Source organism: Triticum urartu, chromosome 5A (assembly GCF_056163025.1).
Source record: "Triticum urartu cultivar PI428250 chromosome 5A, HENAU_Tu73, whole genome shotgun sequence".
In the NCBI taxonomy this organism is placed as follows: domain Eukaryota; kingdom Viridiplantae; phylum Streptophyta; class Magnoliopsida; order Poales; family Poaceae; genus Triticum; species Triticum urartu.
In genome coordinates this window covers 226087774-226108388 of record NC_141877.1, presented here as the reverse complement: position 1 = coordinate 226108388, position 20615 = coordinate 226087774, and the positions used below count along the sequence as shown (strand labels likewise).

Below are 20615 nucleotides of genomic sequence, written 5' to 3'. Positions count from 1 at the left end.
GGCAGAAATGTGATGTAACGCTACAAAAGTTGTCAGTATATTGGACTCGTGAAATATCATATTCTCTGCATGTGTGTGTGGTACTTGTTTTGCAGAGCCGGACACGTTTTCTGTGTTCGAAGGCTGTTTTGGAGTATTCGGAGGAGGAACCCGCCTTGCAATGCCGAAGACAATCTACGTGCCACACACATCATCATTGAAGCCCTTCCATCATGCAGATTGTCTTGGATTAAGGGGTCCTCGGACGTTTGGACTATGTAACACGGGCTAGACTAATGGGCTATGCAGATACAAGACAGAAGACTTCTTCCCGTGTCCGGATGGGACTCTCCTTTGCGTGGATGGCAAGCTTGGCATTTGGATATGTAGATTCCTTCCTTTGTAAACCTACTCTGTACAACCCTAGGCCCCTCCGGTGTCTATATAAATCAGAGGGTTTAGTCTGTAGAGATAATCACAATCATATAGGCTAGACCTCTAGGGTTTAGCCACAACGATCTCGTGGTAGATCAACTCTTGTAATCCTCATACTCATCAAGATCAATCAAGCAGGACATAGGGACCTCCATAAAGAGGGCCTGAATCTGGGTAAACATCGTGTCCCCTGTCTCCTATTATCATCGACCCTAGACGCACAGTTCGGGACCCCCAACCCGAGATCTACAGGTTTTGACATCGACAGTCATCAGCGCGGGCGAACTTCTTCTATCCGTTTTTCGCGCATGGATGGAAGCATTTCACCCACGCTGATAACCTTCAGCTCGGGAACGTCCTCATCTAAAGCTACGACTGTTGGGGAACACAATATTTCAATTTTTTTGCCTACGATCACGCAAGATCTATCAAGGAGATGCATAGCAACAAGACGGGGAGAGTGTGTCTACATACCCTCGTAGACCGAAAGCAGAAGCGTTTATGATGTAGGGTGGAACCCTAGATGGTCGATATTTCATGAAAGGAGCGGATCCCGCGAAGAACACGAGGGAAATTACGGGGGGGAACACAAGGGGAAACACGAGAGAATCACTCAAACCAATAAGTCACACATGTGCTAGATCCTCGAAACAGGAGAGGAGATACAAGATCCAAAGTCAACAAAGGACGATACAAAGGGTAACAAGTTCTTCTCCGTGAGGAGGCCTTGAATCCACGAGGGGATCTTCACCAGGAGGAGGTCTTGAATCCAAGTGGATCTTCCCCGAAGAGGGGCCGCGGTCTCTCTCATGGAGTAGATCCGGATGGATGAGTGAAGCTCTATCTCACAAATGAGCTAACACAACACTAACCCTAAATAGGAGGAGGAGGGGGTCTATATATAGTGTTAGCCCACGCAGGGGTAAGTGAGAGGGGGGATACATGGCCCCCTAGCCTGTTCACTATGAGCAGACAAGCGCCGGATATCCTGGTTGGGGGCCGGATGTCCGGGCTGGGAGGCCGGATGTCTGGGCTGGCCTGGGTCTTCCAGTTGCATTCGGTGATGGAGGGGCCAGATTTCCGGGGCAGGGGCCAGATGTCCCAGACTTCAGGAGGAGTCGGATGTCCAGGGTGATGTTCGGATGTCCGAGCTGCGCTGGTCCTTTCCGGTGTTCTCTGGATTGCCGATGCCGGATTTTTGGGGCAAGGGCCGGATGTCCGGGCTGGGGCCGGATGTCCGGCCGCTGTAGTAGGTGGCTCTTCTTCCTTCTCCTTCTTTCGCTTCTGCGCACGCTTGGCCTTGGTTCTTGGACTCTCCATGGTCTCCTCGGGTGTACCTGAGTGTGCACAAGGTCCGCACTTGAAGTAGCATCCATGTCTTACATGCGGAAAGTGAAGATTCATAAAGGAGCGAGTTCACCTTAGGTCCAATGGTGTGTGCTCGAGTGTACATGGGGATGATCGTAGGGTGCTCCGCATCATCTCCCCTCCTTTGGGGAAGATCCGACCTCGGATCGTGATCCTCATCACCATGGAAACGGTTGTTGTGGACGGACTTGTAGTTGGACGGAGTTGAAGACATTGCGCAATCCAAGTACTCCTTGGTGTCGCCGGAGTGGTATACATGCAAGAAAAGCAAACACAAATGACACTCGGAAATACAATGGTTAGCACGCACAAAGTGTCCATCGTGTAAGAATGAGTCTGTGCGACAAGATTGATCATGACAAGGTGCATGAAGCTTATCCAAAAGATATGGAATGGTATGCAAAGCATTCATGGGATCAAAAACATTCATTATGCACACAATGTGTTGTGAATATGATCAATGTAACCACAGTGCAAAATGATGTCATAGTGAGACGGTTTATCAATAGCATGAATATGGCAATGGATGCTCAATATGAGTATGTGATCATGCAATTGATGATGGGCAATATGATCATGATGTATAAATATGCTGTCAAGAAAGATCACAACAAATTTGGTAATAAAGTGCACAAGGTCATATATAATGGATGACATGGGAATACAAGATGCAACAAGGCAATCATGATGTGTGTCAATCCATGCGTAAGATGCAAATTTGTTATGGGTGGTGTTGTACCATAGCTTCATGTCGTGGTAGTAGTGTTGGTCCGTTGGTGCATCCACAAAGTTTAGGCACTCCTCAACTTGAAGGTCCATAGAGCCAATCTTCAATGTCGCTCCTCCGTTCGCGAGATGTATCATGTAGACAACAAGAAAGAGGCAACAACGAAAGAATGACCCATCCAATATGCATATTTGAGGATGGCTCAAAGGGACTGAGTTCACCTTTATGAGGATGTCGAAAATGTCGGTGTTGTGCATCATGTACGCCTTCACATGACCAAGTTGTCTCATGATGGTACCACCTTGTGAATCCTTCAAAATGAAAGAACATGACAAACACTCGGAAAAACAAATGAAGTTAGCGTAAGTGCAAAACCTATCATTCGTGTGGTAAGATACCCAACGAGTGCATGCATCATGCTCATCATAAGAAAGGACAAGGGATCATTTCATAGTATGGAGGCATATTGTAACACCCACGATGCGGCTATATCTCCCACGTGTTGGAGCACGACTTAGAGGCATAATCGCATAGTAGGCATGTCGCAAGAGGGGTAATCTTTACACATCCCATGTACTGAATAAGGAAGAGATAAAGAGCAATCGCCACTTCACACAATACATAAATATAGCATTACATCATCCAGAATACAATCAAGGTCCGACTACAGAACCAAATAAAGAAAGACAACCCCTAATGCAATAGATCCCCGATCGCCCCAACTGGGCTCCACTACTGATCGAAAGGAAACGAAACAACACAACGAACATGATCTCCATTGAGCTCCCATCTGAGCTGGGTTGCGTCACTGACACTGGTATCATCGGCACCTGCAACTGTTTGAAGTAATCTGTGAGTCACGGGGGACTCAGCAATCTCACACCCTCCCGATCAAGACTATTTAAGCTTATGGGTAGGAAAAGGTAGTGAGGTGGAGCTGCAGCAAGCACTAGCATATGTGGTGGCTAACTTACGCAAATGAGAGCGAGAAGAGAAGCAAAACACGGTCGTGAACTAGAAGTGATCAAGAAGTGATCCTGAAACTACTTACATTCAAGCATAACACCAAAGCCGTGTTCACTTCCCGGACTCCGCAGGAAAGAGACCATCACGACAACGCACGCGGTTGATGCATTTTAATTCAGTTAAGTGTCAGGTTTTCTACAACCGGATATTAACAAATTCCCATCTACCCATAACCGCGGGCATGGCTTTCGAAAGTTCAAAACCCTGCAGGGGTGTCCCAACTTAGCCCATCACAAGCTCTCACGGTCAACGAAGGATATTCCTTCTCCCAAGAAGACCCAATCAGACTCGGAATCCCAGTTACAAGCCATTTCGACAATGGTAACACAAGACCAGCAAAGCCGCCCGATGCGCCGACATCCTGATAGGAGCTGCACATATCTCGTTCATAGGGCAACACCGGATGAGCAATCCATACAACTAAAACCAGCCCTCAAGTTTCCCCGAGGTGGCGCTGCAAGGGGCTCTAGTTCGGACCAACACTTAGACAAGCACTGGCCCAGGGGGGTGTGACGCCCCCGATTTAATCGTACACTAATCATACATGCAAACGTGTACGATCAAGATCAGGGACTCACGGGAAGATAACACAACACAAATCTACAAATAAAATAAGTCATACAAGCATCATATTACAAGCCAGGGGCCTCGAGGGCTCGAATACAAGAGCTCGATCATAGACTAGTCAGCGGAAGCAACAATATCTGAGTACAGTCATAAGTTAAACAAGTTTGCCTTAAGAAGGCTAGCACAAACTGGGATACAGATCGAAAGAGGCGCAGGCCTCCTGCCTGGGATCCTCCTAACTACTCCTGGTCGTCGTCAGCGGGCATCACGTAGTAGTAGGCACCTCCGGTGTAGTAGGAGTCGTCGTCGACGGTGGCGTCTGGATCCTGGGCTCCAACATCTGGTTGCGACAACCAGGTAGAAGGGATAGGGGGAAAAGAGGGAGAAAGCAACCGTGAGTACTCATCCAAAGTACTCGCAAGCAAGGAGCTACACTACATATGCATGGGTATATGTGTAAAGGCCATATCGGTGGACTGAACTGCAGAATGCTAGAAAAAGAGGGGGATAGCTAATCCTGTCGAAGACTACGCTTCTGGCAGCCTCCGTCTTGTAGCATGTAGAAGAGAGTAGACTGAAGTCCTCCAAGTAACATCGCATAGCATAAACCTACCCGGCGATCCTCTCCTCATCGCCCTGTTAGAGAGCGATCACCGGTTGTATCTGGCACTTGGAAGGGTGTGTTTTATTAAGTATCCGATTCTAGTTGTCATAAGGTCAAGGTACAACTCCAAGTTGTCCTGTTACCGAAGATCACGGCTATTCGAATAGATTAACTTCCCTGCAGGGGTGCACCACATAACCCAACACGCTCGATCCCATTTGGCCGGACACACTTTCCTGGGTCATGCCCGGCCTCGGAAGATCAACACGTCGCAGCCCCACCTAGGCACAACAGAGAGGCCAGCACGCCGGTCTAAACCTAAGCGCACAGGGGTCTGGGCCCATCGCCCATAGCACACCTGCACGTTGCGTACGCGGCCGGAGAGCAGACCTAGCAACCTCCATTACAAAGGAAGTCACGTTACGCGGTCCAACCCGGCGCGCGCCGCTCAGTCGCTGGCGTCACGAAGTGCTTCGGCTGATACCACGACGTCGAGTGCCCATAATTGTCCCCGCGTAGATGGTTAGTGCGTATAGGCCAGTAGCCAGACTCAGATCAAATACCAAGATCTCGTTAAACGTGTTAAGTATCTGTGAACGCCGACCAGTGCCAGGCCCACCTCTCTCCTAGGTGGTCTCAACCTGCCCTGTCGCTCCGCCTCAAAGTAACCGTCGGGGGCCGTCAGGAACCCAGGCCCACCTCTACCGGGATGGAGCCACCTGCCCCTTCAGCCCCCATCTCCGAACAGTATCATAAGTAATGTAACTGTCTAAAGTATATAGTATATGCCCGTGATCACCTCCCGAAGTGATCCCGGCCCAGTAGTATAGCATGGCAGACGGACAAGAGTGTAGGGCCACTAATGGAACACTAGCATCCTATACTAAGCAGTAGGATAGCAGGTAATGGTAACAACAGTAGTAGCAAGGACAGGCTATGCATCAGGATAGGAATAACGGAAAACAGTAACATGCTACACTACTCTAATGCAAGCAGTATAGAGAAAAGAGTAGGCGATATCTGGTAATCAAAGGGGGGGGCTTGCCTGGTTGCTCTGGCAAGAGAGAGGGGTCGTCAACACCGTAGTCGTACTGGGTAGCAGCGGCGTCGGTCTCGGCGTCTAGCGAGAGAAGAGGGGGAAGAAACAATAATGCAAACAGATGCATAATGATGCATGACATGACAAAACGTGATGCTAGGTGTGCCCTAACGCGGTACGAGGGGGTACCGGTGAAGGGGGAAACATCCGGGAAAGTATTCCCGGTGTTTCGCGTTTTCGGACAGATGAACCAGAGGGGGGAAAATTGTGTGTTCGCTATGCTAGGGATGCGTGGAGGACGAATGGGCCACGTATCCGGGTTCGTCTCGTCGTTCTGAGCAACTTTCATGTACAAAGTTTTTTCATCCGAGCTACGGTTTATTTTATATGATTTTTCAAAGTTTTAAACAATTTTTAAAATTTCTGAATTTATTTATCATTTCAAAATTAAAGGTGAAATTGCTAAGTGTACCCACAGCTTGTACACAACAATGTACTAAAGGGGCTGGCAGGTGGGGTCCAGTTGACTTCCAAGTCAATAGTCAACTGGGACCGTTGACTGGTCAATGGGGTCTAGTGGGACCCTCCTGTCAATGACTAGGCTAGTCCAGTCAGCAGTTTGACTTGGTCAAACTGGACAGCAGGCCCACCTGTCATTGGCTATACTGTTAATTAACAGTAGTTAATTAGGTTAAGTAGTTAATTAGGTTAATTAAATTAGGATTAATTAAGTTAATTAATTAATTAATTACTTTAATTAATCAATCAATTAATTAATTAATTAATTTTAACACACATATTTTTTTTGTTCTAGGCGTGGGGCCCGTTGTCCAGTGGCCCCTGGGGCCTAAGCGGATCGGGCGTGGGGCGCAGCCCGTGCGGGCAGGCAAGCCCGGCAGGGCGCCGGAGCAGGGAGAGGCCGGTGGCCACGGCGAGCTAGGCAGGGCGCGGGGAGCTGGGGCATGCGGTGGGGCGCACTCAGGCGTGGCCGCGGCGAGGGCGAGGCCGCGGCGGGGCGCACGAGCACACGAGGAGGGCGCGAAGGGGGAGCCGGGGCGAACAAGAGGGACGCCCCAGGGCCATGGTGAGCGCGGCCGGCGTGGAGCTGCAGCAGACAGCGGCAGTAGCAGCGCCAGCAGCTGCTGCATTGCAGCACTGGACGGCGACGGTTGGGCGCGCGGGGCTGCCGGTGCAGAGGGCGGGAGGAGAGGCCGGAGGAGGCCACGGCGACGGACGCGTGCGGAGGAGCTCGTCGGGGCGGTCGGGAGCGGTGACGTGCGACAGAGAGGGGAAGAGGGAGGGAGCTCACGATGGGGCGCAGGGACTAAGGCATTGGCGTGAGGAGGAGGACGGGGAAGCGAGATCCGGCGATGGGGCGGCGACACGACGGCGCGGTAGCTTCAGGGCGGCGTCGGCGATGCTGGTAGGTGGCGGTTCCTCGGGCACGGGCGCTCCGAGAGGAGGGTAGCGAATAGGGGCGCCCCTCCTCCGTGCATATGCGTGTGTGGGTGTGTGGTCTTCTACGCCGGCGAGTTGGGGCGACGGGCGGAGGGATTGGCGATGGGGACGGGGCGGCAGCGTCGTGGGGGGGGGCGCAGGGCGTCGGCCCGATCCCGATCCAGAACTGGATCGGGGGGAGGGGGAGGGAGCGAGTGGGGGTGTGGTTGGTTAGGGTTTCGAGGGTGGGGAGGGGATAAGGGAGGTGGGGTGGGCCTCCTGGTGGCCTGGGTGTGTGGCCGAATGGGCCGGCCTGCTGGGCCGAGGCCCAGGGGGCAGGGGGGTTTCTCTTTTTTTTCTTTTGTTGTTTTGTCTTTTCCTTTTATTTATTCTTTCCTGCTTTATTTTAGTTGCATTCTATTTTAGTAAAATATACACTTAGTATCTAAATTAGTATTACAACTTAGCCCATAGTCACAAAAAGTCTAGACCCCAATTAACTTAGTTTGACATTTGATTAAATAAAAATATATTTAAATAATCATTTTTGCTACTGTTTTATTCATCTCATAGTATTTAAACATTTTATAAATGTGTGGTTTTTCCACCATAATTATCTATGCAATATTTGGTTCACTCAGAACATTTTAGTTTTAATATTTGAAAACTTTTATTGTTTGCCTGTTTTTTTTGAACTTGAAGTTGAACCAGTTTCGAACTAACTCGAGATTAGCAACTATAAACGAGGTGACGTGGCATCATTAGCAGAGGATCACTGTAGCTTAATTACCCGGGCGTCACAATTCTCCTCCACTACAAGAAATCTCGTCCCGAGATTTAAGAGGGGAGTAAGGGAAAGATGTGGCTACGAAATTCTATCGAGACTTCTCGGTCTTGGTTGCTCTTCTCGAAGAGGTCGATCCATTATGTTGAAGTCTTTATTTGTCTGCTCCAGGTCATCATGATCAAGTCGTCATCCCTTTCTTTGGGGGTTCCATCGTACTTACGAAAGAATAAGGGGTTATTCCGGGAGAACGAACCTCTACAAGGTTGACTATCTGGTCGATAACATCGGGGAAGGTGGCGGAAGGTAACTCTCGAATTGAAACTTAAGTAAATATTGAGAGCAAGTAATGAGGTTTCATGGGAAGTTACGAGCGAGCAGGCAACCGTTCGATGCCTGAACAGGGCTTGAAAGGGGCTCAAAGCAATCGGGACTAAGTATTGCGTCCGGTAACAGATTTGATGATCTCTCGGAAGGTGGCTTGTGAATTACATACGAGGCCACAAGCGAGGAAGAACCTTGGGAACAGGGGGTGCAGGAGAGTCAAGTTTCGATCCTGTGGAACTGTGGGTTATGGGACCACCATGTGGGTTAAAGGTAGGAAGGGGGCTGACATCTTGCACGGTCACAATAACAAGGCATGCCAGAGGGTAGCCTGTTAGTTATGTCGGCAACAACATCGATACCAAGGGCGAGGGACGAAGAGAACCATTTTCCTGCTCGTTGAACGAGGCGGACCAATAGGCAAGGTTCCCGTCCATCGGTGGTTACCGAAGTGTCATCAACAATAGTAACAGGGTCTGACTGATAAGGTGGTACACCGAGGTGTTTCCGTAAGCAGGAAAATATTACTGCTTAGATCATCTAAACCTCAAGAAAGGTTAAACCAAACAATGGAAAGGATAATATGATTATCAAATTAATCAGAACAATGGAAAGGAAAATGTGTTTAAACACATATATCAGGGGTATATCCTCCCCAAAGTCAAGCAGAGGATGATATCCAAGACAGGATATAAAGTAGAAAACCTTTTAGGTAAGGGGGGAGGAATCTCATGAAATTACCCATACAACGGTGTTAGGATAAATGATAAATAAAATTTAGCATCGTGCTTCAAATGTTCCTGTTGAAAATCGGAGTACCATTGACATGCTTCGAGATAGCATTGACATGGTCATCAGGTGAAGATCAGACTTTGGAAACACGAAGGATCCATCAGGAATAACTTGTAGAATAAGTCTTACAATTTGCTCATGGAAGAATGGATAGCCTTGCGAAAAATGAAACGGTAACAATAGGTCCTCCGGCCAGGTGTGCTAGGCACGATATCACCTTACCGGGTCATATAAAGTCCAGTGTTATGACTCTTGGAAAAGGTTCCAACCATCATATCTGACCGAGATTCAGATCTCGTTAATGTCAGGATACCTCAGACTCAGGACGCCTGAGAAGAAAAGGTGCAACACAAATAGACGAGATGACAATGTAAGATTCTCGGGAAATGAAATATGGGAGCGAGTTCCGACACAAGAGTTCATTTAAACCAAGGAGAGGATGAGGTGGCTGATGGGCTCAGGGACAATCCATCGAGATTTCCAAAAGGATGAATTTCCACAACCATGTGAACAACAAGATAACATTTGTCAAGTCAAATAACATAATGATGTATGCTCGAGGGAAACATACACAATTTAAACATTGGTTGAAAGGTGCACCTGAAATAAGGGCTTAGGTAGCATGATCAGTATTAGATTGGTGATCGTGATAAGTATCACTTGTATCAAAAATTCTCCAGAGGTGGTGAAATTCTCATGACAATCCTGACATAAAAGATGGTAATACCCCAAGGTAAAGAAGAACAAAGGCTGGATAGCAAGGATCTCAAGGTATAACACAAAACACGAGCAAGTTTGTGTTGGAGGGAAGACAATAAAGTGGTCGATGATATCACAAATCATCGAGGCAAGGATGGTATTTCTCATCATGAATTCAATTGATATCATGGAAAAGCTCAGAATATTGATGATGATCACGACACATTTGTCAAGAGATTTCACGAAGATGTAATCGATCGACGATGACATCAAGTCAAACAAATGATGAAGCGAAAGGTTATTGGAACCACGGTTAGAACACAAACTCGAAATCAAGTTTGTTGTTCAAGGAGAAATGATATGACGATGAAAATCGACGCAAGCTTAGCTCATCATTGAAAGTTGTGCTCCGGGAATAAGGAACCAGGTAGCACAATTAAAATCATCATGATAATGATATAGCCAAATAGGGTAGGTAGGACGTGATCGGGTACAAACTCGTAAGCAAAGAAGATTTATAATAGTTGTTGAACCGTAGTGTGGACTCGGTTCAGTTATCGGTCTTTGAGTGTTTAATAACTCAGAGCCCGTGAAAAATTGGAATCAATGAGAATGTAGCACTAGATGAAGAATTCGTAAGAAGTTATGCAGTTCCATGATAATCTTGAGATACCAGGGGGTAATACTCGACGACAAATCAAAGTAGAGGTTGGACTGGGGTATTACTCCGCAGAAGACAAGTGCTTAAACTTGCACGAGAAATGGTATTTCAAAGAGAACATGGTCGGAACCACGTCCACATATACAAGATGAACTTATAACAAGGGGATAATTATTTTAAGAGAAGCTTCCATGATAAGGTATACATCGGGTCCATGGGCATGAACACGGGGTTCAAGGTCGACTCCCACTTGTTCAACGCATAACCTTTCATTCACCTCTCGTATTTCGAAAATGACATTAGTTGTTAAAATTTTTACCTGGTGCAATACCAGATAATTATGACCCGTGAAATCTTTCGGGTTCACACGGATTAAGGAAGGCATAGGTTCAACCCAACGGGGCTTCTTAGAACATATACCATGAACTTCAGGAGTAAATAACACAAGATCTATAGTACAGCATGCTTGAGCAAGCAGAGGATACAATTTATCAAAGGCATTATGTATCGGAGAAAGAACTCACAAAGTGATTAATTATGAAGGACACTGTCGGATAAAGTCCATTAAAGGATCTGCCGGTCCATAACAGAGCTGACGTGAGCATCGGCACACATCCAGAGGAAGTAACAATGCAAAGGCATTGGATTATGGAAACAACTGACTAATCCAAAGCACAAATGCAAAGGAATTATGATTTTCAATTCAAGGGATCAGAAGCAATGTCCTGATTAGGGATGGATAAGTTGAATAGCCCTAGGGGTACAATCGACGGCAATTGGATTTGTTGAGAACCAGCTCGTGTTTAAAATGACGTCTGAGCAAGAAAGATAATTTAAAAGGATCAACTGATGATTGCGTGCATTCGCACTCATGTTGAATCAAAGGGATCAAAATGACGGTGTCTAAGGATACTAACAAATATTGCCAGACATATGGAAAGCATCCATAATGCAAGCAGACAAGTATTGCAGAGCAATAAGCTGCTAAGGATTTTTGGAGGATCGAATATTATTTTGAAGACCATTGTGAAACACATGAACAACTGGGGGATGAGCGGATACTTGATAAGTGCGAGAATTATCCATAGGCGTATTCAGGTGACAAAGAACAGCAAGGCAGTAAGCTCAAAGGATTATCGAAACAACGACGAGTATTTCGGGGTATATTGTAATAACAAGACCAACTAGGGATTTATGTAAGAATAACAATTGCAAGTAGTTACCCATAAGGGTTGACGGTGGAAGGGGAATTGCAAACGCGATGAACACAAGTTCTCTGGTTAACAGCGAAGAGTATCTTCAGGGTCTCCACGCGCAGCAGACGATCATCAATAATAAGGGTCTCTCCGGGTGAAAGTGATAACGAGATCCTAATGTTAGATTTTAGCAAAATTCATTTAACCTGAATAGAAGAGAGTTCAGAGTCCCAGAGTAAGGATCGAGGAGTAAAAGATCCTAATACCAACCAGATGGCGACGTGGGCCCGTAAGGCACACAGCCATGTTAGTAAAAGTTTTAGTAATGTCTAGACTCAACTTCGGCCAAGGAGTGTGGAAGGGGGATTCCTACAGGCAGTCGGCTCTGATACCAACTTGTGACGCCCCCGATTTAATCGTACACTAATCATACACGCAAACGTGTACGATCAAGATCAGGGACTCATGGGAAGATATCACAACACAACTCTACAAATAAAATAAGTCATACAAGCATCATATTACAAGCCAGGGGCCTCGAGGGCTCGAATACAAGAGCTCGATCATAGACGAGTCAGCGGAAGCAACAATATCTGAGTACAGTCATAAGTTAAACAGGTTTGCCTTAAGAAGGCTAGCACAAACTGGGATACAGATCGAAAGAGCTGCAGGCCTCCTGCCTGGGATCCTCCTAAACTACTCCTGGTCGTCGTCAGCGGGCATCACATAGTAGTAGGCACCTTCGGTGTAGTAGGAGTCGTCGTCGACGGTGGCGTCTGGATCCTGGGCTCCAACATCTGGTTGCGACAACCAGGTAGAAGGGATAGGGGGAAAAGAGGGAGAAAGCAACCATGAGTACTCATCCAAAGTACTCGCAAGCAAGGAGCTACACTACATATGCATGGGTATATGTGTAAAGGCCATATCGGTGGACTGAACTGCAGAATGCTAGAAAAAGAGGGGGATAGCTAATCCTGTCGAAGACTACGCTTCTGGCAGCCTCCATCTTGTAGCATGTAGAAGAGAGTAGACTGAAGTCCTCCAAGTAACATCGCATAGCATAAACCTACCCGGCGATCCTCTCCTCATCGCCCTGTTAGAGAGCGATCACCGGTTGTATCTGGCACTTGGAAGGGTGTGTTTTATTAAGTATCCGATTCTAGTTGTCATAAGGTCAAGGTACAAGTCCAAGTCGTCCTGTTACCGAAGATCACGGCTATTCGAATAGATTAACTTCCCTGCAGGGGTGCACCACATAACCCAACACGCTCGATCCCATTTGGCCGGACACACTTTCCTGGGTCATGCCCGGCCTCGGAAGATCAACACGTCGCAGCCCCACCTAGGCACAACAGAGAGGCCAGCACGCCGGTCTAAACCTAAGCGCACAGGGGTCTGGGCCCATCGCCCATAGCACACCTGCACGTTGCGTACGCGGCCGGAGAGCAGACCTAGCAACCTCCATTACAAAGGAAGTCACGTTACGCGGTCCAACCCGGCGCGCGCCGCTCAGTCGCTGGCGTCACGAAGTGCTTCGGCTGATACCACGACGCCGAGTGCCCATAACTGTCCCCGCGTAGATGGTTAGTGCGTATAGGCCAGTAGCCAGACTCAGATCAAATACCAAGATCTCGTTAAACGTGTTAAGTATCTGCGAACGCCGACCAGGGCTAGGCCCACCTCTCTCCTAGGTGGTCTCAACCTGCCCTGTCGCTCCGCCTCAAAGTAACCGTCGGGGGCCGTCGGGAACCCAGGCCCACCTCTACCGGGATGGAGCCACCTGCCCCTTCAGCCCCCATCTCCGAACAGTATCATAAGTAATGTAACTGTCTAAAGTATATAGTATATGCCCGTGATCACCTCCCGAAGTGATCCCGGCCCAGTAGTATAGCATGGCAGACGGACAAGAGTGTAGGGCCACTAATGGAACACTAGCATCCTATACTAAGCAGTAGGATAGCAGGTAATGGTAACAACAGTAGTAGCAAGGACAGGCTATGCATCAGGATAGGAATAACGGAAAACAGTAACATGCTACACTACTCTAATGCAAGCAGTATAGAGAAAAGAGTAGGCGATATCTGGTAATCAAAGGGGGGGGGCTTGCCTGGTTGCTCTGGCAAGAGAGAGGGGTCGTCAACACCGTAGTCGTACTGGGTAGCAGCGGCGTCGGTCTCGGCGTCTAGCGAGAGAAGAGGGGGAAGAAACAATAAATATAATGCAAACAGATGCATAATGATGCATGACATGACAAAACGTGATGCTAGGTGTGCCCTAACGCGGTACGAGGGGGTACCGGTGAAGGGGGAAACATCCGGGAAAGTATTCTCGGTGTTTCGCGTTTTCGGACAGATGAACCAGAGGGGGGAAAATTGCGTGTTCGCTATGCTAGGGATGCGTGGCGGACGAATGGGCCACGTATCCGGGTTCGTCTCGTCATTCTGAGCAACTTTCATGTACAAAGTTTTTTCATCCGAGCTACGGTTTATTTTATATGATTTTTCAAAGTTTTAAACAATTTCTAAAATTTTCTGAATTTATTTATCATTTCAAAATTAAAGGTGAAATTGCTAAGTGTACCCACAGCTTGTACACAACAATGTACTAAAGGGGCTGACAGGTGGGGTCCAGTTGACTTGCAAGTCAACAGTCAACTGGGACCGTTGACTAGTCAATGGGGTCTAGTGGGACCCTCCTGTCAATGACTAGGCTAGTCCAGTCAGCAGTTTGACTTGGTCAAACTGGACAGCAGGCCCACCTGTCATTGGGTATATTGTTAATTAGGTTAAGTAGTTAATTAGGTTAATTAAATTAGGATTAATTAAGTTAATTAATTAATTAATTACTTTAATTAGGTTAAGTAGTTAATTAGGTTAAGTAGTTAATTAGGTTAAGTAGTTAATTAGGTTAATTAAATTAGGATTAATTAAGTTAATTAATTAATTAATTACTTTAATTAATTAATTAATTATTTTTTTAACACACATATATATTTTTTTGTTCTAGGCGTGGGGCCCGTTGTCCAGTGGCCCCTGGGGCCTAAGCGGATCGGGCATGGGGCGCAGCCCGTGCGGGCGGGCAAGCCCGGCAGGGCGCCGGAGCAGGGAGAGGCCGGTGGCCACGGCGAGCTAGGCAGGGCGCGGGGAGCTGGGGCATGCGGTGGGGAGCACACGGGGAGGGCGCGAAGGGGGAGCCGGGGCGCACAAGAGGGACGCCCCAGGGCCATGGTGAGCGCGGCCGGCGCAGAGCTGCAGCAGACAGCGGCAGTAGCAGCGCCAGCAGCTGCTGCGTTGCAGCACTGGACGGCGACGGTTGGGCGCGCGGGGCTGCCGGTGCAGAGGGCGGGAGGAGAGGCCGGAGGAGGCCACATCGACGGACGCCTGCAAGGAGCTCGTCGGGGCGGTCGGGAGCAGCGACGTGCGACAGAGAGGGGAAGAGGGAGGGAGCTCACGATGGGGCGCAGGGACTAAGGCAGCGGCGTGAGGAGGAGGACGGGGAAGCGAGATCCGGCGACGGGGCGGCGACACGACGGCGCGGTAGCTTCAGGGCGGCGTCGGTGATGCCGGTAGGTGGCGGTTCCTCTGGCACGGGCGCTCCAAGAGGAGGGGAGCGAACAGGGGCGCCCCTCCTCCGTGCGTATGCGTGTGTGGGTGTGTGGTCTTCTACGCCGGCGAGTTGGGGCGACGGGCGGCGGGATTGGCGATGGCGACGGGGCGGCAGCGTCGTGGGGGGGGGGCGCAGGGCGTCGGCCCGATCCCGATCCAGAACTGGATCGGGGGGAGGGAGCGAGTGGGGGTGTGGTTGGTTAGGGTTTCGGGGGTGGGGAGGGGATAAGGCAGGCGGGGTGGGCCTCCTGGTGGCCTGGGTGTGTGGCCGAATGGGCCGGCCTGCTGGTCCGAGGCCCAGGGGGCAGGGGGGTTTCTCTTTTTTTTTCTTTTGTTGTTTTGTCTTTTCCTTTTATTTATTCTTTCCTGCTTTATTTTAGTTGCATTCTATTTTAGTAAAATATACACTTAGTATCTAAATTAGTATTACAACTTAGCCCATAGTCACAAAAAGTCTAGACCCCAATTAACTTAGTTTGACATTTTATTAAATAAAAAATATTTAAATAATCATTTTTGCTACTGTTTTATTCATCTCATAGTATTTAAACATTTTATAAATGTGTGGTTTTTCCACCATAATTATCTATGCAATATTTGGTTCACTCAGAACATTTTAGTTTTAATATTTGAAAACTTTTATTGTTTGCTTGTTTTTTTTGAACTTGAAGTTGAACCGGTTTCGAACTAACTCGAGATTAGCAACTATAAACGAGGTGACGTGGCATCATTAGCAGAGGATCACTGTAGCTTAATTACCCGGGCGTCACAGGGGGTTAAAATAAAGATGACCCTTGAGTCTGCAGAACCCAAGGGAAGGTGATAGGTTGTTAGTGCAAATGTAAAACCAAGGTTGGGCCTTGCTGGAGGAGTTTTATTCAAGGAGAACTGTCAAGGGGTTCCCATTATAACCCAACCGCGTAAGGAACGCAAAATCAAGGAACATAACACGGGTATGACGGAAACTAGGGCGACAAGAGTGGAACAAAACACCAGGCATAAGGCCGAGCCTTCCACCCTTTACCAAGTATATAGGTGCATTAAAGTAAACAATATATAATAGTGATATCCCAACAATAATCATGTTCCAACAAGGAACAAACTTCAATATTCACTTGCAACTAGCAACGCTATAAGAGGGGCTGAGCAAAGCGGTAACATAGCCAAACAACGGTTTGCTAGGACAAGGTGGGTTAGAGGTTTTACATGGCAATATAGGAGGCATGATATAGCAAGTGGTAGGTATCGCGGCATAGCAAAAGAGCGAGCAACTAGCAAGCAAAGATAGAAGTGATTTCGAGGGTATGGTCATCTTGCCTGAGATCCCGCAAGGAAGAAGAACGAGTCCATGAAGAAGACAAACGGACGTAGTCGAACGGATCCTCACAAACGCGACATTATCGGAACTAACCCGAAGAAGCAACACCGGAAAGAAGCAAACAACATAGTAAACAACCATCACATAACATGGCATGATGCACAACCAAGTATGATGCATGTCTAGTTTAATGATACATGGCATGGCAAAGTGCACAAACAATCCTACAAATTAAGTGGACCTCAATATGCAACGAGTTGTATATTGACAGAACACCACATTCAAGTTATTTAGTTCGATCTCGTTTATGTACCCAACAATATTAAATGTTGATTAACATGGCAAGGGGGGTCAAGCATATGAAAACAACCTAACTAGGCAAGTTTAAATGAGGTCGGAACAACAAACAACATGTCCGGAAACTCCTCATGTGCATATTTTAGGTTTGGTACTGATCTGCCCTAAATACAATTTTTAGAGTTTTTAAACATACAAAGTAATGTCACCAAGTTAAACTAGGCATTTTTCTACCCCACTTACATATAAAGTTTATCAAATTTGGAGCTACGGTTATTTAGTTATGAAATAAACCATTTTAGCAAGTTATTTAAGCAAATTAATGCAAACAACAGTTTAAACATTTTAAACATGGATGAAAGTGGCATATTATGAAACTACACAAAATTCTAAGCATGTTTCATATATAAAACATTTCAAACCGATGCACGGTTGCGGTATTATTAAACACAAAACTGCTCTCTCTGGAATATAGGAAAAAACGTTATATGGAAAAAAAATGAAACGGGCCGTTTCTGTTGGCCCAACAGAGCACAGAGGGTTTGGGGGTGGCTGCTCACATGGGCCACGGCTCGCTGGTGCAGAGGGAGAGGCCGGCAGAGGTGATGATGGGCCGCGCCCAGAGGCAGAGGCGAGGGGAGTCGTCCCCTGGCGCGGGGTCAACGGTGGAGTGTTGACGAGCCATGTGCTCGTCGTCTCCCTGACGAACGAGGCGGCAAGGAGCGCTGGCGGCGGATTTGGCGCGAGACTCCGGTACGGAGCGGCGGCGGATCCGGGCGAGGAAGGTCGAGGACGAGGCAGGAGCGGGCTTGAAGATGACGACGGGGAGGCAGCAGCAGCGGGTGTGGACGGGGAGGTCGCGGCTCGCGGCGTGCAGAGCTCTGGTGCTCGCGCCATGGCATAGGTTCCGTGTTCGAGGCAAAGAGAGAAGGACATAGGAATTAGAGGAGGTAGCGAGACAGGCAGAGGAAAGGAATAGACACGGGAGGTGCGAAGATCCTGGTCGCCGGTGCTGGTACTTCGGTGGCCGGGCGGACGGGGCCTCGTTTGCTGCTGCTGTTCGCCGGCAACGGCCGAATCGGGAGAAGCAGCGTGAGGAGGGAAGGGGGGAGAAGGCAGAGAGGGACGGCAGCCTACTGGCCCTGGTCGCCGGCAGCTGAGCTGATGAGGCAGCGGCGTGAAGTAGAAGAAGAGGCGGCACGGCCAGTGCTCGGGATGAGCAGAGGCGTGCGAGGCAGGGGAAGCAGAGGCGTGCGAGGCCGTGGCCTCGATCCATCCTGGATCAGGCGCCGGCTGGCTGCGGGGAAGATTGTGCGAAAGAGGAGGCGGGGATGCGGATGAGGCTGGTGATTGGCTCGGTGGGGAATGGGAGGATCCCGAGGTGGGATTTGAGTGTGGCGGCGGCGGCAGGGGGGGGGGGGACAAAACTCCTAGAAATTAGGGTTTGGGTCTAAAAATGGACTAGGTTCTATATATATATATACAAAAGGGGGATGATTAGGATCCTCCGATAGTGATCGGGCGGTCGAGAAAATATAGGTTAGGAAGCCCAATTAACAAAGCGGGGATGTTTTGTAGATGTTTGGGGATGATCTGAGTCCAACGGTGGCAACTGTCCAGGTCGGGTTCGGGGCAGCTTTCGGACGCGCACATGAGGGGGTCGATGCACTGTGCAAGGAGGGGTTTCGGGGCCTGGCGGTTGATAGCGGACTATGCAGAAAGCTTTGGGCTGAGAGAAGAGAAGAGAGAGACCCGTCAACTATTTCGGGAGACCGAAAACGTCCGACGATAGACCGGCTATACTGCCGCTATAGTTATCCGTTGGGGCGTCAAATGGACTCCGAATACGATGAAACTTGGCAGGCGGCCTACCTACACTATAACAACACTGCATGCCAACTTTCAACCCATTCCGAGAACATTTTCCAACCACTTATAAAATACTATTTCGGACATGCCGCGGGCGCGTGCGAGTGTGCCTGGGCTCAGAACAGACAATGGAAAGAACGGGGAGGCCGGGACGGATGCAAGTTTTGAAAAGATGATGATGCAATGCACATGATGACATGGCAAGATGCAACACGCAAGCAAAAGACATGACAACGACCGAGAATAACTGGAAGACACCTGGCACGTCGGTCTCGGGGCGTCACAACACTCCACCACTACGAGAGGATCTCGTCCCGAGATCTAGGATGGCACCGGAGAGAAACGGAAGAGAAAGAGAAGAGGTAAAACTAAGTTGCTTCTTTGATAAACGAGTGAAACCATAGAACCTTGCGAGGTTGAACAAATTGAAAGAAAAGAATACAATGAAGATGAATGAAGTGTAAAACACTCGGCTAGGAAAAAGGAACAAGGAACATCATGAGAACCCTGTAGGTTGAAAGACATTAGAAAAAGGGGTTGCAATGGACAAGAAGTACATGCAAGCACTCCGATTGAAATGAGATGTACAAGGAACGATAAAGATCAATTACGACAACACTCAGGTTGGGAATGGAAAGCATAGCATATGAACTTGGCAAAATGAAGGAACTTTGATGAGAGTCCGGTTAGAAGAGGAATGGTAGACATAACACTCCGGTTAAAATAAGATAAAGACGGAATAAGAATGGTATAATTTGGACAGCACTCCGACTGTAAATGGAAGGAATCGAACATGATCTTGGGAAGATTTGATGATACTTGATGAAATCAACAACACACTACCTCTGGAACTATTGAAAGAATGGCACAAGGGGTAAGAAAGATTTCAGGCGGCACTCCGGTTGAGAAGGGATGGAAAACTTGATAAGATGAGAGCACTCGAATGAAAACATGACACTCCGGTTAAATGGATAAACAAAAGAAAGGGTATGATCTTCACAAATGAGATGATGAGTGAAGAGAGCATCATCATAATGCCTCTGAAACAAATGAATGGAAAAACTAGATGGTTGGAAAGAAAAAGAACGAAGAAGACGAATCACAACTCTCGCAAATAAAATTGAAAGAGCATGCTTACGACGAAAAGGTTGAACGGAGTTGTTGGAAAACCAACAACGAAAAGAGTAAGCTTGTTGTGGGATTATGGAAAACATCTCGAAAAACTTCAGGTGAAATTCTGCCACTAACGGAAACAATAGATTGAATTGACATCAACAAGGAGATGAGAAGCTTATTCACCGGGAGGATAAATGAAGAACTTGGGTCATTTATGAGCACCATAAAGAGCAACAAACCTTAGAGAAGGCTTTAGGTGAAACATGACACAAGATAACTCCAACGAAGAGATTGATTGGTTGAAAAGTTGTCTTGAGCGAAGAGAAAATGATGGATTTAGATATGTCACTCTTGAAAAACTTGTGAATGGTGAAACACGAAGGGAAAATTATCAACAATGACATAACACCACCTCAAAAGATAAGATAGAACGAATAGGACTTTGGGATGCAAGATGCAGAATGCTTGAACTCCTCTGAAAAGAATCTCAATGAACACTTCAAGAACAAATTGAATCCTTGATCAACCATCATGTAGAGCCTCCATGAAGAACTCCAGTAAGAAAAGAATGAACAAACGAAATGAAGGATGAAAAGAATGAGGTTGAAGCCTTGCAATGATTTAGATGGATTTTCGTGATGATATAATGCGGAAAACATGGAACTCCGGAAAAGAAAAGATGAAACAATTTGAACCGAGAATTTGATGAGCCTCCGGAATAAAGAATTGAATTTACTCGATGAAACAAGAATAAGAATTACATTATGCTTAT

At 47.7% G+C, this 20615-nt stretch overlaps 1 protein-coding gene across 3 annotated transcripts; it reads right to left on the bottom strand.

The window, feature by feature from the left end:
- Positions 1-4120: 4120 nt before the first annotated feature.
- Positions 4121-18283, bottom strand: LOC147970868 (uncharacterized). 3 transcript variants are annotated; one of them, XM_087525797.1, is made up of 4 exons: positions 17419-18280; positions 16561-16649; positions 13746-13820; positions 12147-12435 (listed from the first exon to the last, which is right to left on the bottom strand). In XM_087525797.1, the coding sequence occupies exons 1-4, from the start codon at positions 18132-18134 to the stop codon at positions 12335-12337; spliced, it is 981 nt and encodes a 326-aa protein (XP_087381923.1). In that variant the 5' UTR covers positions 18135-18280; the 3' UTR covers positions 12147-12334. The 3 variants fall into 3 exon arrangements, with proteins under 3 accessions (XP_087381925.1, XP_087381923.1, XP_087381924.1); XM_087525799.1 differs by lacking the exons at positions 12147-12435; positions 13746-13820 and adding an exon at positions 4121-4442 and having other exon boundaries at positions 17419-18283; XM_087525798.1 differs by lacking the exon at positions 13746-13820 and having other exon boundaries at positions 17419-18281.
- Between the last annotated feature and the right edge of the window lie 2332 nt (positions 18284-20615).